The sequence below is a fragment of the Lepisosteus platostomus genome, chromosome 15 (genome assembly GCF_059453375.1).
Source record: "Lepisosteus platostomus isolate fLepPlt1 chromosome 15, fLepPlt1.hap1, whole genome shotgun sequence".
NCBI lineage: Eukaryota > Metazoa > Chordata > Actinopteri > Semionotiformes > Lepisosteidae > Lepisosteus > Lepisosteus platostomus.
The window spans coordinates 15,659,588-15,684,942 of NC_142625.1; the positions used below are offsets into that span (position 1 = coordinate 15,659,588).

The 25,355-nt window shown below is 40.6% G+C and overlaps 2 protein-coding genes across 2 annotated transcripts; both read right to left on the reverse strand.

The window, feature by feature from the left end:
* Positions 1–67: 67 nt before the first annotated feature.
* On the reverse strand, positions 68–13,396 carry LOC148648074 (uncharacterized). Its single transcript, XM_088607531.1, has 5 exons — positions 13,145–13,396; positions 4,731–4,876; positions 2,994–3,198; positions 2,293–2,477; positions 68–871 (listed from the first exon to the last, which is right to left on the reverse strand). Exons 1-5 carry the CDS (start codon positions 13,158–13,160, stop codon positions 812–814), a joined length of 612 nt encoding a protein of 203 aa, XP_088463657.1. The 5' UTR covers positions 13,161–13,396; the 3' UTR covers positions 68–811.
* A 1,326-nt stretch (positions 13,397–14,722) lies between these two features.
* On the reverse strand, positions 14,723–24,603 carry LOC148648075 (uncharacterized). Its single transcript, XM_088607533.1, has 8 exons — positions 24,422–24,603; positions 23,376–23,491; positions 22,546–22,762; positions 21,549–21,822; positions 20,628–20,892; positions 17,964–18,106; positions 15,458–15,677; positions 14,723–14,943 (listed from the first exon to the last, which is right to left on the reverse strand). The coding sequence occupies exons 1-4, from the start codon at positions 24,435–24,437 to the stop codon at positions 21,614–21,616; spliced, it is 558 nt and encodes a 185-aa protein (XP_088463659.1). The 5' UTR covers positions 24,438–24,603; the 3' UTR covers positions 14,723–14,943; positions 15,458–15,677; positions 17,964–18,106; positions 20,628–20,892; positions 21,549–21,613.
* Between the last annotated feature and the right edge of the window lie 752 nt (positions 24,604–25,355).

A 25,355-nucleotide genomic window follows, 5' to 3' on the forward strand; every position in this document is an offset into this window, starting at 1 on the left:
GAATACGTATCCATATGTGTCCTAAGAGCTTTTTTGAAAACGTCTTTATCTAAAGAGACTTAAACAATTACTGTTTGCACAGTTTAATGAGCAACTACATGTTATGCAATACAGTGTATATACAACATATACAGTTTATTTAGTATACACATTCTGAAAACAGTATTAAAAGTTACAGATGAGATTAAAAGAAACTAATAAATAGAATCCCAAAAGTTAAACCTTGGTAATATTTATTCAGACTTCAATGTAATAATGTTACTGTAATTAGTAATATAGTGATATTTACATTCCCACACAACCTACACAATATAATTTCAGACTACCATGACACTAATTTAGCTGCTAAGCACAGAAAAAAAGAATGCAATTGTTACACTCATCCTCTGTGAAAAAACAAAAGAACTGTATATCAATGATGTCCTGTCTTCGTGTTTAACTGAGAGTTTTGAGGAGGTTCTGTATTGTTTTGCCACACAGCCTACAATATTTTTAAAGTAACCAGCCTGTGGGAAGTTTTGCATAATATTCATGGAAATGTCTTAAATTTGCCAGGGGGGTCACCTGGATATGACTGTTTTAAGGTATTGAAAAAAAAAGAGGATGAGTTTCATCACTGTGTAGTAGACCACAGTCTCCCCTCTGCCTGTCCTGGCTTTTCATGTGTGTGTCAACTGTTCATCTCCTGTTTCACAGCTCATTGTCTTCCGAGGGCTTGACCATTCTGTTTGCTGTTGACTCCAGTGTCGGTGCTGGCTGTGACTGTGCTAGATGAGACTAGTGTCTACATTGTCCTGAGGCCATGCCCACTCTATCTCCAATATTGTCTTTCCATCCTCTTTTCTCGCTTCTCGCAGATCTTCAGAAATACCTGAGCGCAGCCAAAACAAAATAAAAAAATAGAGTCAGAATGTGAAGGGGGGACAAAGAATGCTCAGTGTTTGTCACTGCAAGTAGCCTTTTGAACCTGAATGACATGTCAACAAGAGCCAGAATTCGAGAACTTGTCCTTCCCATCAGACACCTCTCCAATAGTCACGGCCAATTATCAACATCATGTGAGAGGAGAGTAAAATGTCTTGGGAGCTCACACAGTGCAAATTACAAACCATTTCTGCCTTCCCAAACATCCACGGAACAATTCTGACGTAGAACGTAAAACCTTAAGCTGAAATAAACATGTTTTTAGAAACATCAACATTGCAGACATATGCTTTCTAGTTAAATTTATGATCCTGCGTTCTTCTGTACATTTAACATTCTGAACTTGGTTTTCACAGCATTTATAAATGTAAAAGTGGGTAATAGTATAAGTGAGTAATCTCTACATCTTCTAGGAGCATCACTTTATCAACACCTCCAGAATTTGAGTCTTTTTGCTTTGCCCGTTGCTTAAATCCTTTGCCCTGATTTAGACACAGAAGCTCGATTAAGAGTGAAGGAACACCAGACGCCATGACCAGGGTTAAGGAAGGAACAGCACATGTGACAATGGCAGGGGAGCAAAACTAAGAGGGTCATGTGACCCAGGGCGTTTGTACCTTGTTTCCTGCACAGTGAATGAGCTCTTGCTTTCTAAACTCCTCTACAGTATTCAATTTGTTCTAATCTAGACGTGTCTTTCCGTATTTCTAAACAGTCCAAAAAACACAGACCCAGAATGTGAAAAAATACAAATATACACACAATTTTAAAATCCCATGAGGCAGCTCTGATCTATGCAATTAATTCTTGGAATAACAAAAGGAGAATGTGTGAAAAAGTGATACAGTGCACTAATTCTGTAGTGCCTAATCCTGGTCCTGGAGACCCCCAGAGCTGTTGGCTTTCTTCCCAGCTGAGTTCTCAGTTACATTATTGAACCCATATTTGATCTTAAAAAAGGATTTAGAGATTGAACTTATAAATTGGTTTCAGTTCTTTGGTTTGCCTTGTAGCTATTGCTTTTCGTTAATAACTCATGATGTGTTGCTTGTGAGTAGAGAAAAAAAACTTACGGAAGCTCCGATCTGGTTAAAAGACCTGATGAATGGTTGAAAGATCCCATCAAAGCTTTAAAAAAGAAGGTCAAATTGAAGAATTGTGTTGCGACTACTGATCTGTCTGGGGTTAGAAATGCAGATGACTGCTGGCCTTAATATCTGCAATGAAATTCTAGGGACCCTCATAGTTCTCTGGACCCCTGATTGTAAATCAGCAGCAGCAGACATCTATTTCCTTTAAGACCTGACAAAGGAACTGACAAAGGACATGTCTTAAGTAGAACCTGAGCATCGCCTAGGCTGCACTTACCGCAACACAGGCAAAGGAAAGTGCTGTCTTCAGCAGGCCCACAGCTGTGAAACCAGAGACCACCACAAAGGATGGCAGCACTATCACCTGGTCACACAACTCAGTGGAGTTCTCTTCCCTAGTCAAGGAAGTTGTGATCCGCTGTTGAACAGGAACAGTGGTGGACATGATGGACGTCACACACTCTGAGGAGACACCCCCCCATCACAAACAGTAATTACTGGCCTGTTACTGTAAATAAATGTTTCTTATGCCAGGAACAGGGCAAATATTTGTACCACCATGTACAACTGCAACAGCGAGGCAGGTCAGTCTCACACTATACTGTCTTTCCTCCCTGAAAGCTCTGCAATCAGTTCTGATTCACTCCTAGCTCACAGTATGAGGTACAAAGTCATTGCTGTCTGTCTGGGTCTTTCTAAGATTCTGTAACAAAACAGTGGAGTCTTCACATCTTACCTCCCCAATATCTTTCAGACTGATTACAGCCAGCCTTCGGTAGGATTGTCCGTCATTCAAGATTTTGAAGCTTGAACTATGAAGCAGTGCCTCTTGTTATATCTGTACGAAAGACCCTCATACTGTTCTCTAATCACCATTGTGTATTTGCAAAGCAGTTCAAATAGATACTCGGTCCAAAGAAGTTTTTTCCCAATATAGGAGCTGCTCTGTGGTCTTATTATATGATATTACTTACAAACCTTCCACTTTCAAAGTGATGAGTGAGTCCTGATTTCGGTGCCCCAGTACTGCGTAGAGGGAACACTGATAGATCCCTGACTCCTCAGGTTTGACACTGGGAAGGACAAGAGCTTCTCCAGGACCAAGTTTGGCCTCCTTTGCCGAGGCGTAGAGACTCACTTTGTTATTCGTCTTCCTGAGAATCCCTGTCCGGTTGCCATCAACCTGCGCCAAAGCAAACCATAGCACATATGTGATTCCATTGTCTATGTGTGTGGAGACTCGAGCACCACCTTGTAGAAGCGGGAGAAGACTACCTTCAGATTGGTCGACCCAGCCCTCACCTGAACTACCAGTGGTCAGCTCATACCATCTTTAACGTGCAAGAGACTATTCCATTTTCTATGCTGCCAAGGGCCATGGTGACACCTAAGGCACGAACAGGAAGTTAGTCTGTACACAGTGAGTGGTGGGTATGTGGAACAAGCTTCCCATCACACCGGTGATGCTGACTTGGCACGATTGTTACTTGATCTGACCCACAGCCAAATAAATAAGACCTTTTTTTAATTCTGTGTTCTGGTCTTCTCAGCAAACTACTTTGAAAGTTTAATCATATAACACAAGTCTGAAGTCTAGGAATGGGTTATTTTGCTTCTGTGGTGGAATTAATTCTATGCTCTGTACATCCCCTGTTTTTCCATTTCTCTTTAGATTTTGCACACCATCAATTTATTCTGGAGGAGAAAGAACCTCTATACTTGCCTGGGAATAAGGAAAGAGCATTAAACCAATAGGCTTTAATATCAGTGACATTCTTATTAAGCAGATGATCGGCCAGTGTACGGTAAGCTACTATCTCAGACACTATCTTCCCATTCTATGAAATAGAAGGGTGCTTTTAAAACACAGGATGTTTTTACACTGATCAAATAGCATTGGAACTAGGTAGAAATCCAGTGCACAATAGCTGTTCACACCAGGAGGCTCTGCAGTACATTAGGTTAATATTACTAGAGATAGATAGATAATACTTTATTAATCCCGTAGGGAAATTGATGTTTTATTTTTGTTTTTTTTTAGATAGATAATACTACTAGCTGGTCCATAATGGTTTGCATGTATTAAAAGCCAAGCGCAATACACAGCTTCATTGAGCTTTTCATTAATAACTTCTAATGTGCTGCTCTTGTTTATACTAGTTTTCACATTAAGTAAAAGTTGAAGAGGCCCACTAACATTATAAGCACCCGATATACAGTATACCTCTGGTAACATAATTCCATGCTAGACCACACTGAAATGTATTGATATTCTTACATACCATTTTTGGATCTGCATTCATTTTCCATTGGACTTATGATTTTTACATATGCCAGGAAACAAATTAACAAAAATATCTTGAAAAATAACTATAGCTAAGATCAACTGTGCTGTGAAAAGATCTTAGACTTTTAAGACATAGTCAGGAATTATGATAAATGCACATTATGAGCTCCACTGGTACTTTATATTATGACAAGGAGCCAGGCTATTTTCCTAGTAATTATATTCCTATTGATTGGAATCTTCAAAAATACCATGGCTAAAACTTTAATGGAAAATCTCTACAGAATCATGGTACTGCATACAAAAACAGTAAAGCCATCTAAAAAGTTATTGCTACTCATATTTGGTTCAATATAAAATGCGTTTATCATTTAGAAACAAATTGTTTTACAACCTGTGAAGCCTGTGAAATTTCAAGTTTCAAGTACCTTATACCAGTGGACAGATCGGTACTGGGTGGCTCTCTGGACAGCAGTGCAAGGCAGAGTGGCCTCTGTATTGCAATCAGCCACAACCAGATCCTGGGCTTTGCCGAATGGTCTCTGGAGCACCACAGCCACACACAGAATCGCAGCTGAAGGACACAACAGTGGAAAAAGACTTTAGGGTATTGTCATGTTTGTCATCTTGGGAGCAATATAAACACAGTGGACTCTAATCATTGCTTTCAGGCTCAATGCAGAAAATCCAATGTAATAAAATTATCCATCTGATATCAGAAAATTCTCCTCTCATAGGGGTCACGGGGACCTAGAATCTATACCAGAAGCACAGGGTGTAAAGAGGAACTAAGTGATTGCTTAGACACACACAGGCCATACAGACACATCAAATAACTGATTTATAGGTAACTGAGGGGCACAATTTAGAGATACTGTGACAGCATGTCTTTTGGTGGTGGGAAGAAACAGGAGCACCCAAGGAAAATCCAAAACCTCAACAGACCTCAACAGCTATGAGGCAGAAGCACTCACTCTCAGTCACCACCCTGCACCCGCACCTATAAATCTGCAGGTTTTTCCTATAAGAATACTTAGAATGCTTTAAAATGTGATTGCTTTTAATACCAGCTAAAGGTAAAGACTGTATAACAAGAACATTAAACATCTTCTCAATAGATATTGCTACTGTATAGGCAGCAACCATTATACCTGTGCAATTGTTTATTGAATTAAAACACTCAAGCATTGTACTTTAAAATACTGTTATAAATAGGAGATAACAAAAGTAGTTAAATATCAGAAATAGGCTGATTGGATTGATCCGTTAGTAAATTCAATAATCATAACCCTTAAATGGAAAATTATTTAGCAAAGAATATGCTCAAGAGGTTGGTTTAATTAGAGGCACCTGAGTTCTTTGCTCCCTAGCATAAACATAAACATTCAACATACAAGTTCCTCTATTTTCAAACTTACCAACACGGCATCCCAGAGGCCTACGTCCTGACCACCCAGGAAAATCCGAGACTACTACCAAGTATTATACTCTTACGTAACACCTACACAGGCCTACAATCTGCCTTCTAAACTAAACAGCATACAACCTACAGTTAAATCTCTCTCTCTCTGTAAACCTGAACGCCACAAAATAATTGGGAACGTATCTCCCTATTCTAAAATGCATTCACTCACAAGGACAGTCTCGTTTAACTGAGGGATTCGCTATACAGGAAATCAGAGGTTCCTAATAACAACAGAATGTCTCTTAACAACTTGAGTCTGGTCTTTATAATTTACCTCTTAATAATTCTCTCTTAATAATTTACCAAGAATTTAATTAACTAAGGTAAACCAAGGTAAGCCTTAGGATTGCTTCGATCAGTAATTTCTCAAGACCCCTAAAGTACATCTCAGCAACTTCTTCTTACTTTGGAGCTCCTGTGAACTGGAACTGTTGACAATAGTCAGGTGCCAACCATTGTCCCTTAGATTCTGACACCTCAATAGCCAATTTCCAATCAATGAACATGACAGTATTATAATTCACCCACTTTTCAAATGTGCTACTTATTTTACTAATTTAATTCACCACAATTAGGTTTCTTTCTAATTAGATGTGTGATACAGTACTCCCATTGATTGACAGGTAGCAGGAATGACAAGAACGTCTTTCTGGTTGGGCGCAGTTCTGAAAATCTCTCTTGTTTTAACATGTCCTAGAATTGTGGTGCTGGGTGATGATCCAGTGTAGGTGAGGTTAGGCAACTAGATTTCTGCCCTGCTTTTGTAGTTAATCGAAAAGAACGCACTGTGGTTAGGCCTTCTTCAGCCTGCCATTTCCTCTCGTCCCTTTGTGTGTGGCATTCAGGAGGTTGTTTCACTTTGCTTTACAGACGTGTCGAGTAACTGCACTAACAGTAACCGCAATGGAACCCACTTTCAATACATTGTGTAATAGATTACACAGCTTGTAATGAAGTTAGGACCCAAAACTGTTGTGTTGTGATGTTGTTTTGATGTTTCCTCTAGAAAACAATTTGTCCTGATTTTGAAGGCGCTTACCTAAACAGTGGTATGTCTGTGGAAGAAATGTAAAAGCTAACTCACCTAGGATCTTTGAAGAAATCATATTTGAGTTCTTGATTTTTAAGTCTCTTCCATGTATGTGGTTGTTTGCACCTGTGTGTTTGTGGATTCAACCAAAACTAATTGGCTGCCATAAAATCTACTGCCAAACACAGCCTTGGACACTTCTGGAATGAGATGGGGACTAACTGGTTTCTAAGATTAGTGATCAGTGTCACTTCTAAACTCTGCTTGTCTATGTCAAGTGAAAAGCTTTTCTCCTTGCCTTATAATTGTGAGACATTAAGCAATTGTCCAAGGATATGTTAAAAGTGACACTGCACGATTAAAGAGAAGCACTACATGATAAGTCCAAATTATTCAGTACACGAACTGGCAGTTCCAGTTCTGCAGGTTTACTTTTTTCATTAAGTAACTGACTTTGCCTTTTGACTTTGTAGCCTAATAATTTGATCAATTAAGTACTTAAAGGGGACAAATCAGTCAACTCCATGTAGGGGATCCTGCTGGCAATAAAATAATATGCAAAAAAACGGATCATCATGCTTTTGCAAAACTTTTATTGGAACCTTGCATGAATCCAAAACATCTGGATTTGAATTAATACACAAATATTAATGCATGCAGTTCTCAACTCAGAACTCAATAAAAAACTGAAATAACCTCCCGTTCCTCCATGCCCCTGGCATAAATGCCATCCTTCTGCACAACAGTCTGTGTCAGACCCTGCAGGTTTGGAAAACTGTAGGCATCTGTCTGTCAAATCACATTTCCTTAGCACAGGTTCTTAATATAATTTTTTGAATCTCTTTATATAGTGAAAGTACTGTATATAATGAAATTATGTAATATATTCTGTATATAATGAAATAATATAACTGAATATTTCAAATCATAAATATTTTAGCACGTCAGAAAGAAAAATTAACGAAATAAGCAGAAATAACAGAAAACATGTTCTTAGAAGGCATTAAAATTAAAAATCTCCTTTGAGAATTCAATATAGACTCATGTACATTTTGGTCCTGAAAAGATTAATTTAGTTCTGTAACCTACCGTAACTCCCAATACAATTTATATGATTTCCTATTTTTGCAGGAGTAAAAGCATTTTAAAGATGTAAAATTATTCCTGCATTTTTAAATTAAAGAGGAAGCTTCAGACTTTACCTAAACAAAAAAAACACAGAAACTGCTTCAGCAAAATTAAACTGAACAGCTTTTGGGTTTCCCTGTTTTCAATGCCACTTCTACAAATCTCAGCAATGAAATGAAACCCCCTTTTAAAATGGAAACCAGACTTAGAGACACAACTCTTCCAAGAAATAGGTTCAATTCATCATCATTTCTGTCAAGCAGAGTTCCATCAGTGACACGTGTCAGATCTAAGGGCAGTGGTGAGGTACTGAGGTTAGAGTTCTAGAATAGAAGGTTGTAGGTTCACATCCCATGTGAGAAACTCTTGTTTATCTCTGAGCAAGGTACAGTACTCCAACTGAACTTCATCAAGTAAAATATGCAGCTGTAGAACTGGGGAGAAATTAAAGTTGGTGTTTTAACGAATGGCAAAATAAAAACAAAATTGGTTTTCTTCACTGATCTCATTCAATATAAAAACTTCAAATAAAGGTGATTATCATTCCTGGGGAGTTTTAATATCTTTTCATTTAAATTTGCACTTTTGTTTCTGCAATTGTTGCCTTAATTTGAAAATGTATTTAAGCTTGCCATGAAAATGGTCTGTATGGAATATCATCATAATCTCAAAGTAATTTGTTTTTGTTTTTTTTGTAGGCCTTCAGAATTTCTGAAAAATATTATGGTGTCTGTTTAATGTTTTTATAGTATTTAAAATCTCCTGCTAGTGTCTAGTAGAAACTAAATTCAGCCTCCCTGAAGAATAAATGCTCTTTCATTAGTACTCTTTTGGTATTAAGATGCAGTTAGTTTGAGCTTGGCAACAGGCTTTTAGAAGATTGCTTCACATCTGTTAAACCAGCCTGAAAACAGAGACAGTTGAGAAAAGTGAAACCTGGGAAGTTACCTAAAATTCCACTGTTCTCCTTTTGTTTTTTGTGAGATGATTTTTTTTCTTTAAATAATAGCAAGTCGTGTTACAAAAAGGGGTTACAAAACTTGAAAATTACCACAAGGAAACCAATCGGGATATTCAATAATAATACTCCCAGAATTGTAAAGATTTTCCCGAATATAACCATGTGGTTGGTATAATTAGAGGCGCCCAAACTTATTGCTCTCCTGCACAGCTTTGGTGAAAAGAGTAACAAATCAGGCATACTGATTAAACATTAATGACACAAACTATACAGCACACAACCTAAACATACACCATTTGTTACACCATTTGCAAACAATGAATGCCTACGTCCTGACCAACCAGAAAAATTGACTGCTACCCAGACTGCTACCAAGTATTTGAATCCTATATAAGGCTTAACAAGCCAAAAAAATAGAGATAAACCTGCCTTCTGTACCAAACAGCATACAACCTAGAGTTAAATCTCTCTCTACATATATTTGGATGCTACAAAGTGATCTCCCTATTCCAAAAAAAATACATCCACTAACCAGGAGAGGACATTTTTAACCTAGGGATTCCCTATGCAGGAAATCAGAAATTTCCTAAAAAACAACAGAATGGCTAGCTCTCTTAACATGGTTCAGATATTTCACTTGAATCTGGTCTTAAAGGCCGATCAGAACAAGGAGCCCTGACACTCTTCCCTTGTGTCTTTCTGTCCTTCCTCCTGCCTTCTTCCTCTCTGTCTACTTACCTGCCTTGTTTTATCCTCTGTTCCTCAGCTGTTGATGACTCTTAATCATTTACCCAGAACTTAATTAACCAAAGTAAACCAGGCAATTCCTTTGATCAATGTGCCTCGGACCCATGTAAACACTTCAGTTCCTTTCTTGCTTTGAAGGGTCCAATAACTACAGATGCTGACAACAGCTAGATGTTTGACTAATGTCCCTAGATAATAATAATAATAATAATAATAAACTTTATTTTATATAGCGCCTTTAAAGGTGGCTTCTCAAAGCGCTTTACAGGATGACAATAACAATAAATAAGAAGACTACAACAATAAATAAGAAAATTTCACAAGACAGGACACAATTATAATTACAACAATACAACAATAACAATAGAGGAGACCGTGGAAGATGGTATTAAGAAGAGCAGAGGGGTGAAGAATGGAACCAGTTAAGTAAAGGCTTTTCTGAAGAAGAAGGTTTTAAGTCTGGATTTGAAGGAGTTTAGTGAAGGTGACTCTCTAATATCCTTGGGCAAAGAGTTCCAGAGCTTGGGGGCATAGCAGGAGAAGGCCCTGTCGCCCATACAATGTAGACAGGCTTGGGGGACAGTAAGGAGGGCAGAATTTGAAGAGCGGAGGTTGCGAGGTGGGGAGTAGGGCGATAAAAGTTCAGACAGGTATTGAGGTGCCAAGCCATGTAAAGCCTTGTAGGTGAGCATGAGGATTTTAAAGTCTACGCGGAATTTGACCGGAAGCCAGTGCAAGGACTCCAGGATAGGAGTAATGTGAACACTTGCACTAGACCTGGTCAGGATTCTGGCTGCTGAATTTTGGACATACTGCAGCTTGTTCAGAGTAGATTTAGATACCCCAGGGAGCAGAGCATTGCAGTAGTCAATTCGAGAGAATACAAATATGTTGATCAGCTTTTCAGCCACAGTTAATGATAGCATAGGGCGTAGTCTTGCGATATTTCTAAGGTGAAAAAAAGATGTTTTGACAGTATGCTGTACATGTGGGTCGAATGTTAAGCCAGAATCGAATATAACCCCAAGGTTTTTCAATTTTGATTGGAGCTCAAGTACAGAGCCATTTACAGACAGGGTTACAGGACTGGCTTTACGAAGTTGATGGGGGGTACCAATAAGCATGACTTCAGTCTTGTCACAGTTAAGATGAAGGAAGTTTTGAGTCATCCAAATTTTTATGTCAGAGATGCAATTAGATAGAATAGAGACAGCCACATCAGTGTCGGGTTTGGTATGGATGTATATTTGAGTATCGTCAGCGTAAAAATGAAAGCTGAGGCCATGTGATCTTAAAAGCTGACCAAGTGGGAACATGTAAATGCTGAAGATTCTCAAGACACCTCAAAAGCAACTTCTAAAAACTGTAACAGAAGATTTTAGTTTTTAAATATCAGCACTAAAACACAGATCCATCTGAAGCAGACTCTGTGAGGACCTGCTATTGATTACACCGTATATGTCTTCCCATTTTAAAAAACACCAAAAGGAAACTCAGACCAGCATTCTCCAAGCATGAACATGATGATCTCTGCCTGGCCTAGGTTTGATATAGGCTGGATGGTAACGAGACCTGTATCTTCAATTGAAGTTACTGATCCTATCTATAGGCACTGTCGGGCACACAGGTTGAAGAAACTGTGGTAGCTTGTGACAGGTTTAGAGGAAAATACGTACCACTTGCATGCCTAAAAAGTAAGTGCACTTTAGTGTAGTGGTTTTTCAGAAGTTTTAAAATTGCCAGGTGTTCTGTGTTTGGTATTTGAGTTGAAATTAAAATTGTAATTATTAAGAATCAGTATAAATAGCCATGAAACAGATCTTAATTAACAACAGAACAGCGAAAGAGACAACTACACTCTGCAACTACGAGGGAAGATGCCCAGAGAATGAAGTGTTCTGCTTCAACAACCAGCAGCCCAGTCTAGAGAAACCAGGGGACAGGCCAATTCAGGCTGATAGAGAGTCACCACACCTGCTCAGGCCTGTCTCCTATCTCTGACCCATCTGTGTAATTACTTTAATGATAGTAGGAAGCAATCATCTGCACATTTTGGGAAATAATGCAGGCAGGCTTACCATCTGCATGAAAACGCTCTGTATGTCCACTGGCCATTCGGGAAGATGTTGACACTTTGTACGATGATTTTACGGTTTGGGGGCCCAAGAAATTATGAGTGGAGACAGGGGTCCTCTTGGACTTGGACTGAAAATAACTAATGCTTCAGGAATCTGTTCTTCTGTTGGAAATCTTGGAAAGAGCTCAGGGCAAAACAGCCCTGAAAGTGTTGTCAAAGAAATGAGGAGGGCCGAGCCTATTCTAGGGCATTGACTATGAAACTGGTTTTAAAAAACGCGAGTAAGTAAGAATTCTGACACAAGACAGAAATAAAGCCCTACAGACAGAAATAAAACCAACTGAGAAAGAATGACACCTATCACAGCTCACAACTGAAAGGCACGGTTTACACAGCCCATACAGAGATGGACAGTTCAGAGCTGGAGTATTTGTTTAGTTTTTTAGGCTTTTTAAATACCATTTTATATTTATGATCATGTTTTGCATTCAGGTTGACATCAATGTCTGTCTTTCATGACAATTCCTCTTCCTTTTTCAGAATATGTAATGTATATTTAATTTCTAATGTTTTTGTTCTGTTACTTTGCTCATGTTTTCTATTGTAGCCAATTGGACACGTAGAAATTTCCACTTTCCACTTTCCCCAGGTAGAAAGATTGGGGTAACTAACTGATCTCTAGCAGCCAGGAAAACGTAAAATACAATATATCAAGTACAAGCTAAAGGATTCATAATACTGCATTTAAAATTGTTTTTCTTTCTTGACGTGAGAATAATACGTTGCAGGATTACATGGTAAATCGGATACTAGTGAAAACCCTTTAGGCTGTACACTTTGAATCCGTTTTTGTGAGATCAGCTGCCTCTTCACCTTAATCATTACTGTCAGTTAACGATCATTTCAGAAATATAGAATCGGTTACAGTATTATACCAAAAAAGACAGTCAAACCAGTAAAGACACAAAAACACAAACATCCAGAAAAAGAAATGTTAGGGTATGGTATTAAATAAATTGTTTTCCCAGAGTCCCGGCCAAGAATCTGAATACTTTATGACACGACAAGACTTTAAAATTGAAGTTAAACTGAAGGAAACAAATGTGTGACCAACAACACACAAAAAAAAAACTTGCCCAGATCTCGTGTGCAGAAAATACAAAAGCCCACAGTACAAAATGTGTGAAACCCGTTTTACATCTGCCCGCAAGTTGTTAACTTTATTATTAACGCTATTACGCAAACTATAACATATAATATTAACAAAGGTATTAAATCGGAATTTTCACATTGATTTTTTAGTACAAGGTATCCTAAATTTCCAATCTTTTCTCAAAGTGCCCAGACATGCAGGTATTGTAGCCCAGATACCTGGTCAAGGCGCACTTCTTTCCCAGAGACTGCAAAAGGCATCCAAAAGGCGAAAATACTCACCCCAGTAGACAAGCATACCTGCCGAGAACGTTTTCTTTTAAAAAAATACACACTAAGTGTTTGATGTGTTAAAGGGTCCCTTCTGGTTAGGTGCACTGCGATACTGCGATGAGTAAGAGAGCCCATCCTCCTGCTGACCGCAGTTTTCCTGTAAAGTTTTTTGTACCTCCTTTCGAATTTGGTATATATTACGCAACATTGTCATACAGACAAAGAGCAATGCATTACCATTTGTACCGTTAATTCTAGCACAAAATAGTTCAATGCAACTCTATCATAATAACGAAGAAACACAGTATTCAAACAGTCATATACTCCAAGTTAGTCCCTTTTATGAGGCGTATTAAATCATAATTAAATACTTGTTTTGAGTGGTCGTGCGGTCACTACCGGCTGCTGCTTAATACACTAGCATTCATAGGTTCAAATCGTACGGAATTGCTGTAGGGGTAGTTTCTAATTGCTCACAGCGCTCATTTCACTCTGAAAAGATGTCACTCCTCAAAAATGATATTTCAATAAGCAAGACTTAATAAACTAAATTACGAAGCAAGGATATTTAAATCCAAGGGTAACAGTTGGTCTGACGCTGGTCTAAGAATTCTCTCCTCTCTCACACATGATTTTAGTCTAGGCTTTGTAACTGAATTGTGACCTGACGTCGAAATAGCTAGACTTACCGAATTTAATTTAAAAAAATGCCATAGGAAACGGCCCACACTGGAAGCAGAGCGGGACCTGTGAATGCTATCTTCCGTCCCACAAACTCGATAACCTCAGCGTAACACGTTTCTTGTCTTTATTACCTGTTTTTTTTTAATTATACAAAGTAGGTGGTATAGGGGGATGTGAATTTGTCATCAACCAAAAATAAGTAACGGTGGGCGGAATAAGAAGAGTTTCTGACTTTTCAGATTTGTTCAAACAGCTGCATCTGCAAAAGCTTCGAGAATCCCTCATTCTCCGTGTCCCTCTCACAGAATCTATTTCCTCTCTTCCCCTGTTTTTCTCTGTAGTATAAAGCGCACAGGACTGGGGTTTAAGTGATGCCCATTTCCTCTTGGCGCATTTGTCTTGTCCTGTTATTTGGACTGGAGCGCAGTGGTCGCACCCCGCTGCAAATGAGACTCGCATCATTCCCGAATCCCGGCTCTTACTGAGCTGGAGAATTAATCATTCAAAGAGCAAGTCCAACATTTCCGCATCGAGAGGGGGCAACTCTGTCGCGCTGTGTCTTGCGTTCTTAGATTTTGTTTTCCGACATTTCCTAAAACCTATACAAAATTGCCATCTGCGGTTGCCTATAACTGCCCACATACTGTCCCTCTTGTTGATTATCTTGCTCTTAGAATAGGGTAACTTCCTGAGGACGGCTTTTCTGTTGAGGTTGGAGGAAAATATGACCGAGTGCAGCAAACGGACTTAGTGGCATACATTTCTGCTGACATTTAAACAGCTTCTTACTACCCATAGTTTCCCGTAAGAGGTGGTAACTTAGAAACGGCACATTCTAACCTTAGGGGAAAGATACGTCCTGTACTTTATTAATGGCGAAGAAAAACAAAAACAGAGAAAAGCAATGTTTCAAGTCAATTTTAATTTTAACCCCACAGGACTGACGCATTTACAATTCTAACACTTTATGCGAGAATCCGTTTTTTCTCTCCTTCTCACCGCTAATGTTATGGCAATTAGAAGACCTAACAGCAGCAACCATGAAACCGCATCAGCAGAGTCCGGCAACTTCAGTGCTGCTCGTCGCTGGATGTCCACTACAGGAGACTGGTGCAGAGTACAGCCTGTGACAGAGAAGAAAAAAAACATCACTAGCTTCCAGCAAGTCACTTATGTTCCGTAAGCCTCCCAGTGTGCTGTTTAATAAACTATGAGTCCAATAGCTTGCGCGACTCCTGGCTATAGGGAGCTGTTTAACACCTTCCTGGATGTGGCCCTTAATAAATCTTATAGTATAATAATGAGGAAACGTAAGAGATTATGGCCTTTTATAAATATTATGGTTTAACAATGGGGAAATGGTCAAAAACTGAAAATCAACCACAATACTCTAATGGTTTGTTCTTTTTAATAACTAATTTCTCCTGAATTTGGTCCTAATACCATGGAGCCAGCAACATATTAAGAGGTGAATAGTGCTTTCAGGGTGGAGTGTCAAATGAATGCATTCAGGTAACCTCAATCTCCCTGTGTTGTCCAGGGGTTAGAGCATTTAGCAGAACTAATCAATAATAAGCATTTCCAGGTTGGGAGAGTATTGTAAAGGAAAACCTCATTTACACAGCGTGTAATACTCACCATGCACAGATACAAGTGCATCTCCTGTCTGAATCTGCTCTCCCACTGGTGCCCAGAGCACACAGCGGTACAGACCCTCATCCTCCGCTCTAGGCAGCGGTACGACAAGTGAGGAATCGGCATCAATCTCATAGGATCGGTTTACATGGATGTAGGGTCTTGTCCAGTTGCTGAGGAGGTCTTTCAAGACCAAACCCGACAGCTGGTTTTCACCGAATACCTGGGAGAACACGAGGAAAAGAAAAACAAATGAACCAAGTCATCAAGAGCAACAAGTCCTATTTTGACTCGTGTAAGGTTACAGAAATGATCATTCAGACAAAACTGAGAGCATCATCTGTAGTTTAAGGGACAGACAACATTGATTTAAAGAAGTCTTGTTTAACTTTAACATCAGATTGCTTTTAAAAGGCAACAGCAGTTAAGGATGCAAGGCATGTCAGATGTTCTTTAGATATTGAGAAGACTTTGATTAAGGTCCTTATAAAAGATAAGCATTGAAAGTAATGCATGTCTCTGGAAATGGAGAAGGAGTGAATGCTCCGAATGGAGTAAACAGTGAAGTACCACAGGGATCTGTATTTGGCTGGCTGTTCTTACTAATTTATTTGAATACTACAGATTCTGGTCGGTAAACTCACTCAAGATTGCACGTGGCAGCAAAATAAGAAGATGATTAGAAAACACTGCAAAAGCTGCAAAGCAGATTCAAAAAGACTTTCACAATATCCAAAACTAGAAAAACAGCAGGCAGATGACATTTTATACAGGAAAGTTCAAGGTTAACACATGTAAGTAGCAAAAACAAACTGTAGATACAAAAGGGGAAACACAGATCTGGAAAAAAACTACCTAACAGATAGACATAAATTTTTTGGCAGACATTTCCATCCCCAGAGAAGCAATAAAAAGGCAAATACAATCTTAGGATACTTAAATCTATCGAATTTAAATGAAAGGATCCTGTGTTAAAATTGGTGCACCGCACTAACAAGACCTCATTTGGAATATTGTGTGTGCTTTTACTGCTCTGTAATATTGGTGATCAAAATCCTTAAGGGATCTGACACAGTCAAACCACTGGATGTCTGCTTAAACAGCAGGGAAACACAAACTAGTGACAACAAGTGGAAAGGCTGAGGAAATACATTCAGAACTGGGAGCAGAATGAATTGTGTTTAGGATTGTGAAAGTCTGGTTTTAGCTGTCCAGCTGTGATGTTGGAGACCACAAAAGGTTCAGCCACACCTGTTGGACTAACCAGATAGCCTCCTCTCATTTGTATGTTATTTTATGCCTGTACAGTTACTCAATGCTCTCTTTAATTACAGGGAGCCTTTCCTACTTCTGGGGAGCTTCTGATGAGAACCTTGGCCTCTTTGCATTTGTGAAACTCTTTTATACTCATAGCAAATATGTATTTCATCTTCTATATTGTAATAAGAGAGGACAAAAAGTCATTTGGCCCCTCTGAGTATTGCTTGATGAGTACTGTATGACGTTTGTGATATGATGGTTGGCCTCCAATGCTTTTAGATAGTGTAACATGAAAGGGTAGAATAGGAAGTGCAGAACACAAGGATTGAATGAATGCTCTTCTGCATCGACAACAACGTTTCTGCAAACAATTAATTTAGCAAACTATGACTCACAAAGCAACCCACGGGGACAAGACCTGCTAGCAAAGTTTCCAGGACCAACAGCTCACCCCCATTTACAGAAAACAGCCTAGTGATCTCTGAACAGGCTCGCAGCCCAGAAACAATCACTGTGAAGCTGCCACAAACTCCTATCTATCAGAATCCATCTGCAACCAAAGCAGTAATTCACAGACTCTACCCGGTTTTCCACTCTGGTAGACCTACAACCCACAAGTAAGATACATGTAGTTTTTACTCCTATATCTATACCGCATATCTCCAGCACTACAATATTAGTACTGAACCATACTGTAGAAGGCATTCGAATGATTGCCGAGATCTGTTAACTTGGGTCATCTCAAAATACAGCAAACGGCTACAACAACAAACGCCCTGCTGCAAGTGTTAAAGGAGGAAAATAAAGTCAACTCCTGTCACGTTAAAGTGTGAAGTACGGTAGTACGTTTTGTCTCTCAGAGCTGGGAAACCCTTGCAGTTTGTCTGTTCTGTGGGGCAGACCCAGCATGCTGCTGTGCTTACTGAGCTCAATAAAACTGAATCTGCACAAGACTGTCTAACTGTCTGCTCTGTCACGGATGCCGGGTCAGCCTCCTCTCACAAACGTCCTTAGTGCTTCCTGTCACCTAACTGAGAAATATTTACATAGATACCTCTTCATTTCCTTTAACCCTCCACTAACCAAGCTGATACATCACTAGTACACTTCAAGCTTAAATTCTAATACATTTCCCATTGAAGATGAGGAACCTCTTCATTTCACATGATGTATCTCTTCCAAAGATCTTCTGTCAGCCTGGGTGGGTAGAAAGGGAGAGAACCCAGGACCTTCGAAGTGAAGTACCTACCCTGTACCAGCTAACCCTGCGATAGTGCACTCCTTTCTGAGGCCGAGCTGTGCAGAGCAGTCTCCCTCTCTGCGGACAGTGCAGTCCTAGGGCGACGACGACTATATTCCAGCAGACGATCAGGTGGCTCAGCGTGCACAGGACTACAAGGAGAAATATTCAAATGAATAAATGATATTCTCAGCTTTCCCCTCTTAACACTACCACACCCAGCAAACCTGCCTGAGGCTCAGCCATCCAGATAAGCAGATATTCTAGACCAGAGTTTTCTTTTGGTTTTGTTTCTGTGTGGTGGGGTGGTTACCATTGCTGCCTTGCAGTGGTGGGGCCCCGGATTCAATCCTTAGGGTTTATGTTCTCCCTGGTGTGAGTGTGTCTGTGTGTGCCTAGCAACGCACTGGCGTCCCATCTAGAATGTACCCCTGCCTTGCACCTGTTGCCTGCTGGGATAGGCTCCGCCTGCCCCACGGCCCTGAATCAGAACAAGGGGTTAGAAAACGGATGGACAGATAAATATAAGAACAGAAGACTCATGAACAGCCAGAGGACACACCCAGTAAAAACATTTATCGCCCTCTGGTGGATATTGATGGAAATAAATATCCCTCCATTTGGGACACTACTAAATTGTATTGTTCCACGGTGCAGTTCTCAACAGCTGTTGTAACACGACTGTTAACTTTATAAATACATCGATTAATCTCCTGCAGTATTATTAGTAATATTGCGCAGGGCTTTTCTCTCAAGGAATGGCAAAGCTTTTAATACGGCATATAAAAAACCTCACTTGTACTTTAGAGGAGCAACTTCTGTGTAGTCTTTGTTTATTATTTAATGTATTTTACAATCATAAAAATTCTTCATCAACTGGAAGCAACCACTACCCTAATTTTCTAACAGTAAATTAACACGGGATGTCAAACCTGTAACAGTTCAACTGAACGATTACGACTGAAATACCATCCCCAAATTCTAATAACAAAAACAAAAGAATATCATTTAATATCTGGTTCTGGAGGCGCGACTACAGACATTTCAAGCTACATTTTTGTTTCTCGCCAGCAGATAGGGTTGAGTGCTACTGTAGCTCCTTGAATAATTTTACTTTCGCTTTGCGCTGTCTGTGTTAAAAGCTTATTTGGTTCGCTGTCCCTGCCTTCGTCTCAAAAGCAAATAAATAAGTGAAAAACTACTTCTATTAAAGTGCTTCCATTTGAAACTCTTCTTTTTTATATATGTGCATTTCAATGTGTTGTTTTTGACGTAAGCATTTTAAGGTGTCATTTTCCATTTCCTCCCAATTCTGACATACAAGTTAGGTGAACAGCACACGATTTCGCAACCCGGTCTTGTCGCTCACGCCAGTAACAGAAATGTCTCACCGGGTTTCATTGCGGCTGGGGCAGACTCCTTATGGACCGGACCTCGGACACAAGCCGGTGAACAGGACCCGGAACAGAACCCGACCGCAAAACTTTGCATAATCACATAGGAGCTTACTCCTACCGGCTACGGTTTAATTTTTGTCAATTTTACTTATACATCCTTTACGTGTATGTTTAAGACTGTTGCGTTGAGTTCTACAAACATGATATTTTACAGGTTTTAAATATATTTTTAAATTCCACAGTTCCGGGTTACAAAGTTTTCAACCATTTCCGGGAAATAAGGTCTGAGCCAATATCTCGCAACTTCAAATTCCCTTCGGTTTCGTGTTACAGAATAACACGCCACACATTTTAAGATGCATATTAATGTAATTAAACTTATGAAAGTGGAAAAGGCAGCTAATACCCATTTTCAAAAACGATCTCTACGTCTGACCTCGATACCCGAATGTTTTCTTAAATCTGATGGTATTTTGTCAAAGGTGCAACTGTAAGATTTAGTAAACGAAAGTGAAAGAGACAAGACGAGCATGAAGGAGTCGAATGTGAAGAGAACACAACTTTAGCCAAGTTATTATTTTCATCATTACATCGTCTAGCACGGGCGCTGAAACTCCGATTTACTGATAAATGATCGTCCAGTAGCCGAACGTGAAAATCACTGCTTATGATGTACTGGCCCTGCTCAACCTACTGAATTAGGGTGTGGTTAAAATTGAGACTACAGATCTACTTACTGTCACTTTGAAAGTAATGCAATATAAAAGAATAATTACCAACTTAAACGTCGAGATTTAGGACCGATTTGATGGTCTTATGTTAAAAACGAAACTTGACACTTTCAGCATCTATATGCAAAACCTCGTCAATTGATCACTTTAAATTCCAGCGCCTGTTATTGCAGTTACACTTTCCCAAGCTCCTCCTGAAGTTTGGTCATTGTAATCATTTAAAGAGAATGCTTGATATTCTACACTCATCCATTTAAAAGCAACTAGATATCCACGTTCTGTTTTAATCAGTAACGTTGGTGAAAACATTCCAACCCATTATAAACAACCGCGACTTCCAAGAATACCCAGATTAAAACGTTGAATGTTTGAAATATTCACACCTCGCTGAAATTTGAGACGCAACCCCCCATGTGAAAATTTAAGTAGAATAATGGATGCCCGACTTCCATTACGTCCATAGCGACTGGACGCCTCGGTGCAGTAGTCCCATTTTTACCAGCGTTTTATCGCCTCACTCTTTCGTTCTCGCAACGAGGACCTACCGCACAGCCCGAGAAGCCTTTCAAGGAATCTGCCGAGGTCCTGACTTTCCGTGTTCATTAAAATCCCCGGGGTGTTTCTCCCCTGGCCTTTACCAATCATGGCCTCCTAATAATCCCCATCTCTGAACTGGCTTCATCCCTCGTTCTCCTCCCCACTGAGAGCTGGTGTGTGGAGAGTACTGGGGCACTATGGTTGCCGTCGCATCATCAACCTGGGGCTGCACACTGGTGGTGGTGGAGGGGAGTCCCCATTACCTGTAAAGCGCTTTGAGTGGAGTGTCCAGAAAAGCACGATGTAAGTGTATTCTTATTATTATTATTAAAGTTTCAGGCTTCTTCACATGACTCAAGGCTGTTTGGAGTTTGCTCACCGTATGAGTATTGCAATGTTCTAGAGTGAGAATAACAACAAAAACAAAACAATCTGTGAAATTATGTTGGTATGAAACAAAAATCATTTAAACTGAAATGGCATTCACATCCTTTTGTCATACAAATTCAGAAAATTCAGTAAAAAAGTCCAAATATTTATTATTTATGATTGAATCAAACCAATTCAGCAGTAACTATTAGTTTACAATAATGCATGACAAATTAAAAGCTATTTTTTGAGAGCTTTAATTGCAAGTAAAATTTAAGGGAATAATGCATATTGTAAGGACAGTATGCATTGTGTCCTTAAGCTATACTTACAATCTGACCTTTCAAAAAATAGGCTTTAATTTGCCAGCATATAAATATACAACACCCAAAAAGACTGTACTGATGCATGAAAGAAAACTCACTGAAGAGGGACAAAGAGCGCAAACTACAACACAGACCTTTAGGAAGCTCACAATCTTGAGGAACACTTTTACAACTCCATTTAGGAAACCAAAAGCGTACTAAACATTTTGAATCAAGGTGTTTATCCCGATTTACCTCCAGAGTCTCATCTTGAACATCGAGGAGTTCTTGCGTTTTAGTCAACCGAACGGTTGAGACTCTCAGCCCAGCGTTTCCACCTGCAGTTTGTTGTACGCACGTCCCTGTGTGCGTCTCCAGAGGCTGGCAGCCACTACAGCCACCATCACAAAAACGCACAAGCATACTGCTCCTGTGACGCCCACCATCATGGTCAAGACCCTCTGATCCCACCCAGAGGAATGGCTTATTCTGTCTGGCTTCTGTGGGGTTATCCTTGGCTTGGGGCAGCCTAAAAAGCATAAATATGGAAAGAGAGCCGATGACGGCGAGTTTTCTACAACATTGTATCCAATTGTGGATCTGTGTAGTATCACTGTAGTGTTTAAATGAGTGGGTCTATTCAGACAACTGAGCAGCAATGTGGCTCAGTGGTTAGCACTGCGGTCTCACAGCACTGGGGCTCTGGGTTCAATTCCTGAGGTGCTATCTGTGTGGAGTCTGCATGCTCCTACCATGCTTGCATGGGTTTCCGCCAGGTTCTCTGGTTTCCTTAATTGGTTCCTGTGAAAACTGGCTCTCGTGTGAGCGTGCGCGTTTCTGTGTCTGCGTGTGCCCTGGGATGGATTAGTGTCCCATCCGGGGTGTATCCTGCCTTGCACCCATTGCTTGACAGGGTAGACTCCATCTCCCCCACGATGCCAATTTGGATGAAGCTTTCAGAAAACTGTTGGATAGAGGATAGATATTCTGACAATTATATTAAGAAAACAGGTTGGAGTGATGACGTTTGGCTACCAGAAGGGACCATGCAGAAGAACCGTTTTATCAGCAGGTGTCCAGGAAATGTTGTTATATATAGGACTTCTCTGGTGAATCCGGTCTAATGAGGATATGCCAGGAACTATCCTGTTTCTATATATTTTTTGTCAATACTCTAACTTGGCGTCTCTGACTGTGGGGCTGTTGAACCTGAACATTTCCACAATGGGCAATTGAGCCCTCCTGAACTCACCCACGGTATGGAACGTGGAGAGGCCATCTTGAATCTGGTGGCCCAGGGGGGGCCACAACGTGCAGCGATAGCTCCCACAGTCCCCCGCTGCCGAGACGGGCAGGAGGAGCGCGAGGTCTTCCCCAATCGCGTAGCTGTGGTTGGCCGAGCCGTAGAGGTACGACCTCCCAGTTTCCAGGTTCTTCAAAACCAAGCCGACGAGCCCTTCTTCTTCGACCTGTACGTGCCCAGGACAGGAACAGAACAAGCCCGCTCTTTTTTTAAAGGGGAACTGCAAGGCTATTTGTAGATTTCGGGGTTCGAAAGGATCATCATTTCAAACCACAATAAAAGCGAACTGTGCACAGTAACTCGTAAGACCTATCTTGCTTATGGTCCGACAGCCATGTCCCACCCTAGCTTTGAACCCACACCCTTCCAGTTAAGAGTCCAGAGCCCCTGACTGCTAGTACTGCGGGTAGACCAGTAGGTGGCGATCTTCATTCTGGAGCATTTCCAGACTAACACCCCAATATGGTGACCAGGGACACTTTTCTAGGAGGATGTTAAACCAAGGTCCTTACTTCTCGATTGATGACGATCAACCTATGACACTGGGGATGTTAACTCCCGGATCTGGTTATATTCCACTCAGGGTGTGCACAGTCTGACCTCCCACGTTTCTAAGAGATCTACAATATAATGGAGTTGCTGGCTGTTCTGCTATTCAGTGACAGATGAATGGGGAACCCTCTTATATATGTGAAACACTTCAGGATTCTTTGGGATGACAATTGCTTAACGGTGTTAGTTTTTCATCCTTTTCAGCCGAAAGTGTAAAAATGCCATACCTTGTACCAGCTCACTTTTCTGTAAGGTACTCCCGGCTCCACCTGGGCAGTGCATGGTAAGTGATTTAACCCATCATGGTCTGCACACACGTAAACTACCCATGTCAGATAGGACGCTGTGGGAATATTCCATTGAAAAACTATATTTTAACACGATGTAGGTCATGATTTGCAATTTAAAAAAATGATGGTAATCGCATTTTTGCCAAATGTCCACGAGTTACACTTATTACATTCCCAGATATGTTTGTGAAAATTAACAACACGTTAAAAGTTAAGGCACGGCACTAACGATTCTTTCCAGTAGATGACGCAGCATTCAATTTTTAATTTGCCTCTCGTTTCAGTCCTGCTGTTCACCGATACATAACTGGTCGGGCAGTTATTCCAGTTACCAAACGAAACGCACCGACAGTATGATCTTTATGGGAATTGAAACATCGGTGATATATAAAAACGTAAATATTGTCGTTGTAATTATGATTACAAAAAGTGGCCAGTAAGTTTAGTTAAATCAGTTGTAAACAGATCACCATAAACCCGAAGACTGCATGAGGAAGTGAGCTAATCTTGATTAAACACTGTAATATCAAAGTCTTTATTCTTATTACGTGACGATGTGTCTCCTTTTCCCCACAACAATAACCACATAATCGGCTTTAAAAATGAACTGACAGGACCATGTAGCGCAAAGACGGAAAACAGTCACCGATGGAAAAAAAAAAAACTTCGGTTTCAATTCAGGAAGTCTGTTGTTTACGTTGAAATGTGGCAACGCAATCGGTTTGCAAGCGCTGAAACCATTCGCAGCACACAGAAAGTTGATGCATTTCAAATCCTTGCTGCTCCTGCGTGCTTTACTGGAATCTCCCCTTTCCCAGGTTATTTACACTTGCACCCCTTTTCATACTGGTTCAAACTGGTTTCGTTTCTACACCCAGACTACACCCCACCCCCACTGCAAAGACCAGCGGCGTAAACAAACGGGGCAACACTCGTGCATGTGTCAAAATAATGTCACGATAAGCACGTTCACATCTACTTACTTAAATGCAACCTCATAGTTCGGTTTATGCACTTAATTCGGTGTTCGCTTTGGTCTGCACCCTCCGTTCACGGAAGAGCTGGGATGTTTTGCAAAATCTGTTTCTCTTTTGCGCACGTCACAGTCTAACTGCAATGCCGTGTCTGGCCACATTAACTCATTATCGAAACGAAACCGGGCCGACTATGCCGTACGATTATGTAAAGAAGAATAAATGTAAATTATATTTGCTGGAATTCTCGATCATGGTCACTTCCTTGTAAAAGTCTGCACATTCATTCTCGGAAAAAAATACGACGGAAATACCCATTCATTCAGGTAGCGTAAGTCTACAGTACTAGCCTGATAGTTAAATTAATTTTTGAATAGTGCATGGGGAAAAAAATCAAAGTTTAATACCTAATGCAAACGATGTAGAGAACAGAAAAGTCCAACCTTAGACCTGAGGATTGAAGATTTCCTATTCTGCACAGTGTCACAGTAACTACCACGACTTTAATTTCTTCGGCTTGTCCGTCACCCGTCCGGCATCGCACCCGGCCCCCCCTTCTTCGTGTTGCGGATGGTGAGCCCACATTTACGGGTCCCCGGAGTCCCGTAGGCTCCACGGGCTGGTCGCGGCCGAGATACGTGGATAGCCCAGCCCGGCCCGGCCACCAGGCGAACCCCAGGCCCGGCTCCAGGGGTGGGGTCCCGGGGTCCCGTGGTCCCGGGTCCGGGCAGAGTTCTCTCGGGTATTAATAATATTAATAATAGCGACGTCACGGGGCTGCAGTGTGGATTGTTCCGGCTGGCCCCTCACCTTAAACCAGTCTGCCAAAGCTAACCCTACCGGCAGCGCAGGACTCCCGACAACAGGTCAGGTGGGCCTCCAAATAAAGGTATTTTATTTGTGGAGGGGAGTCCCCATCACCTGTAAAACGTTGTAGTTGATA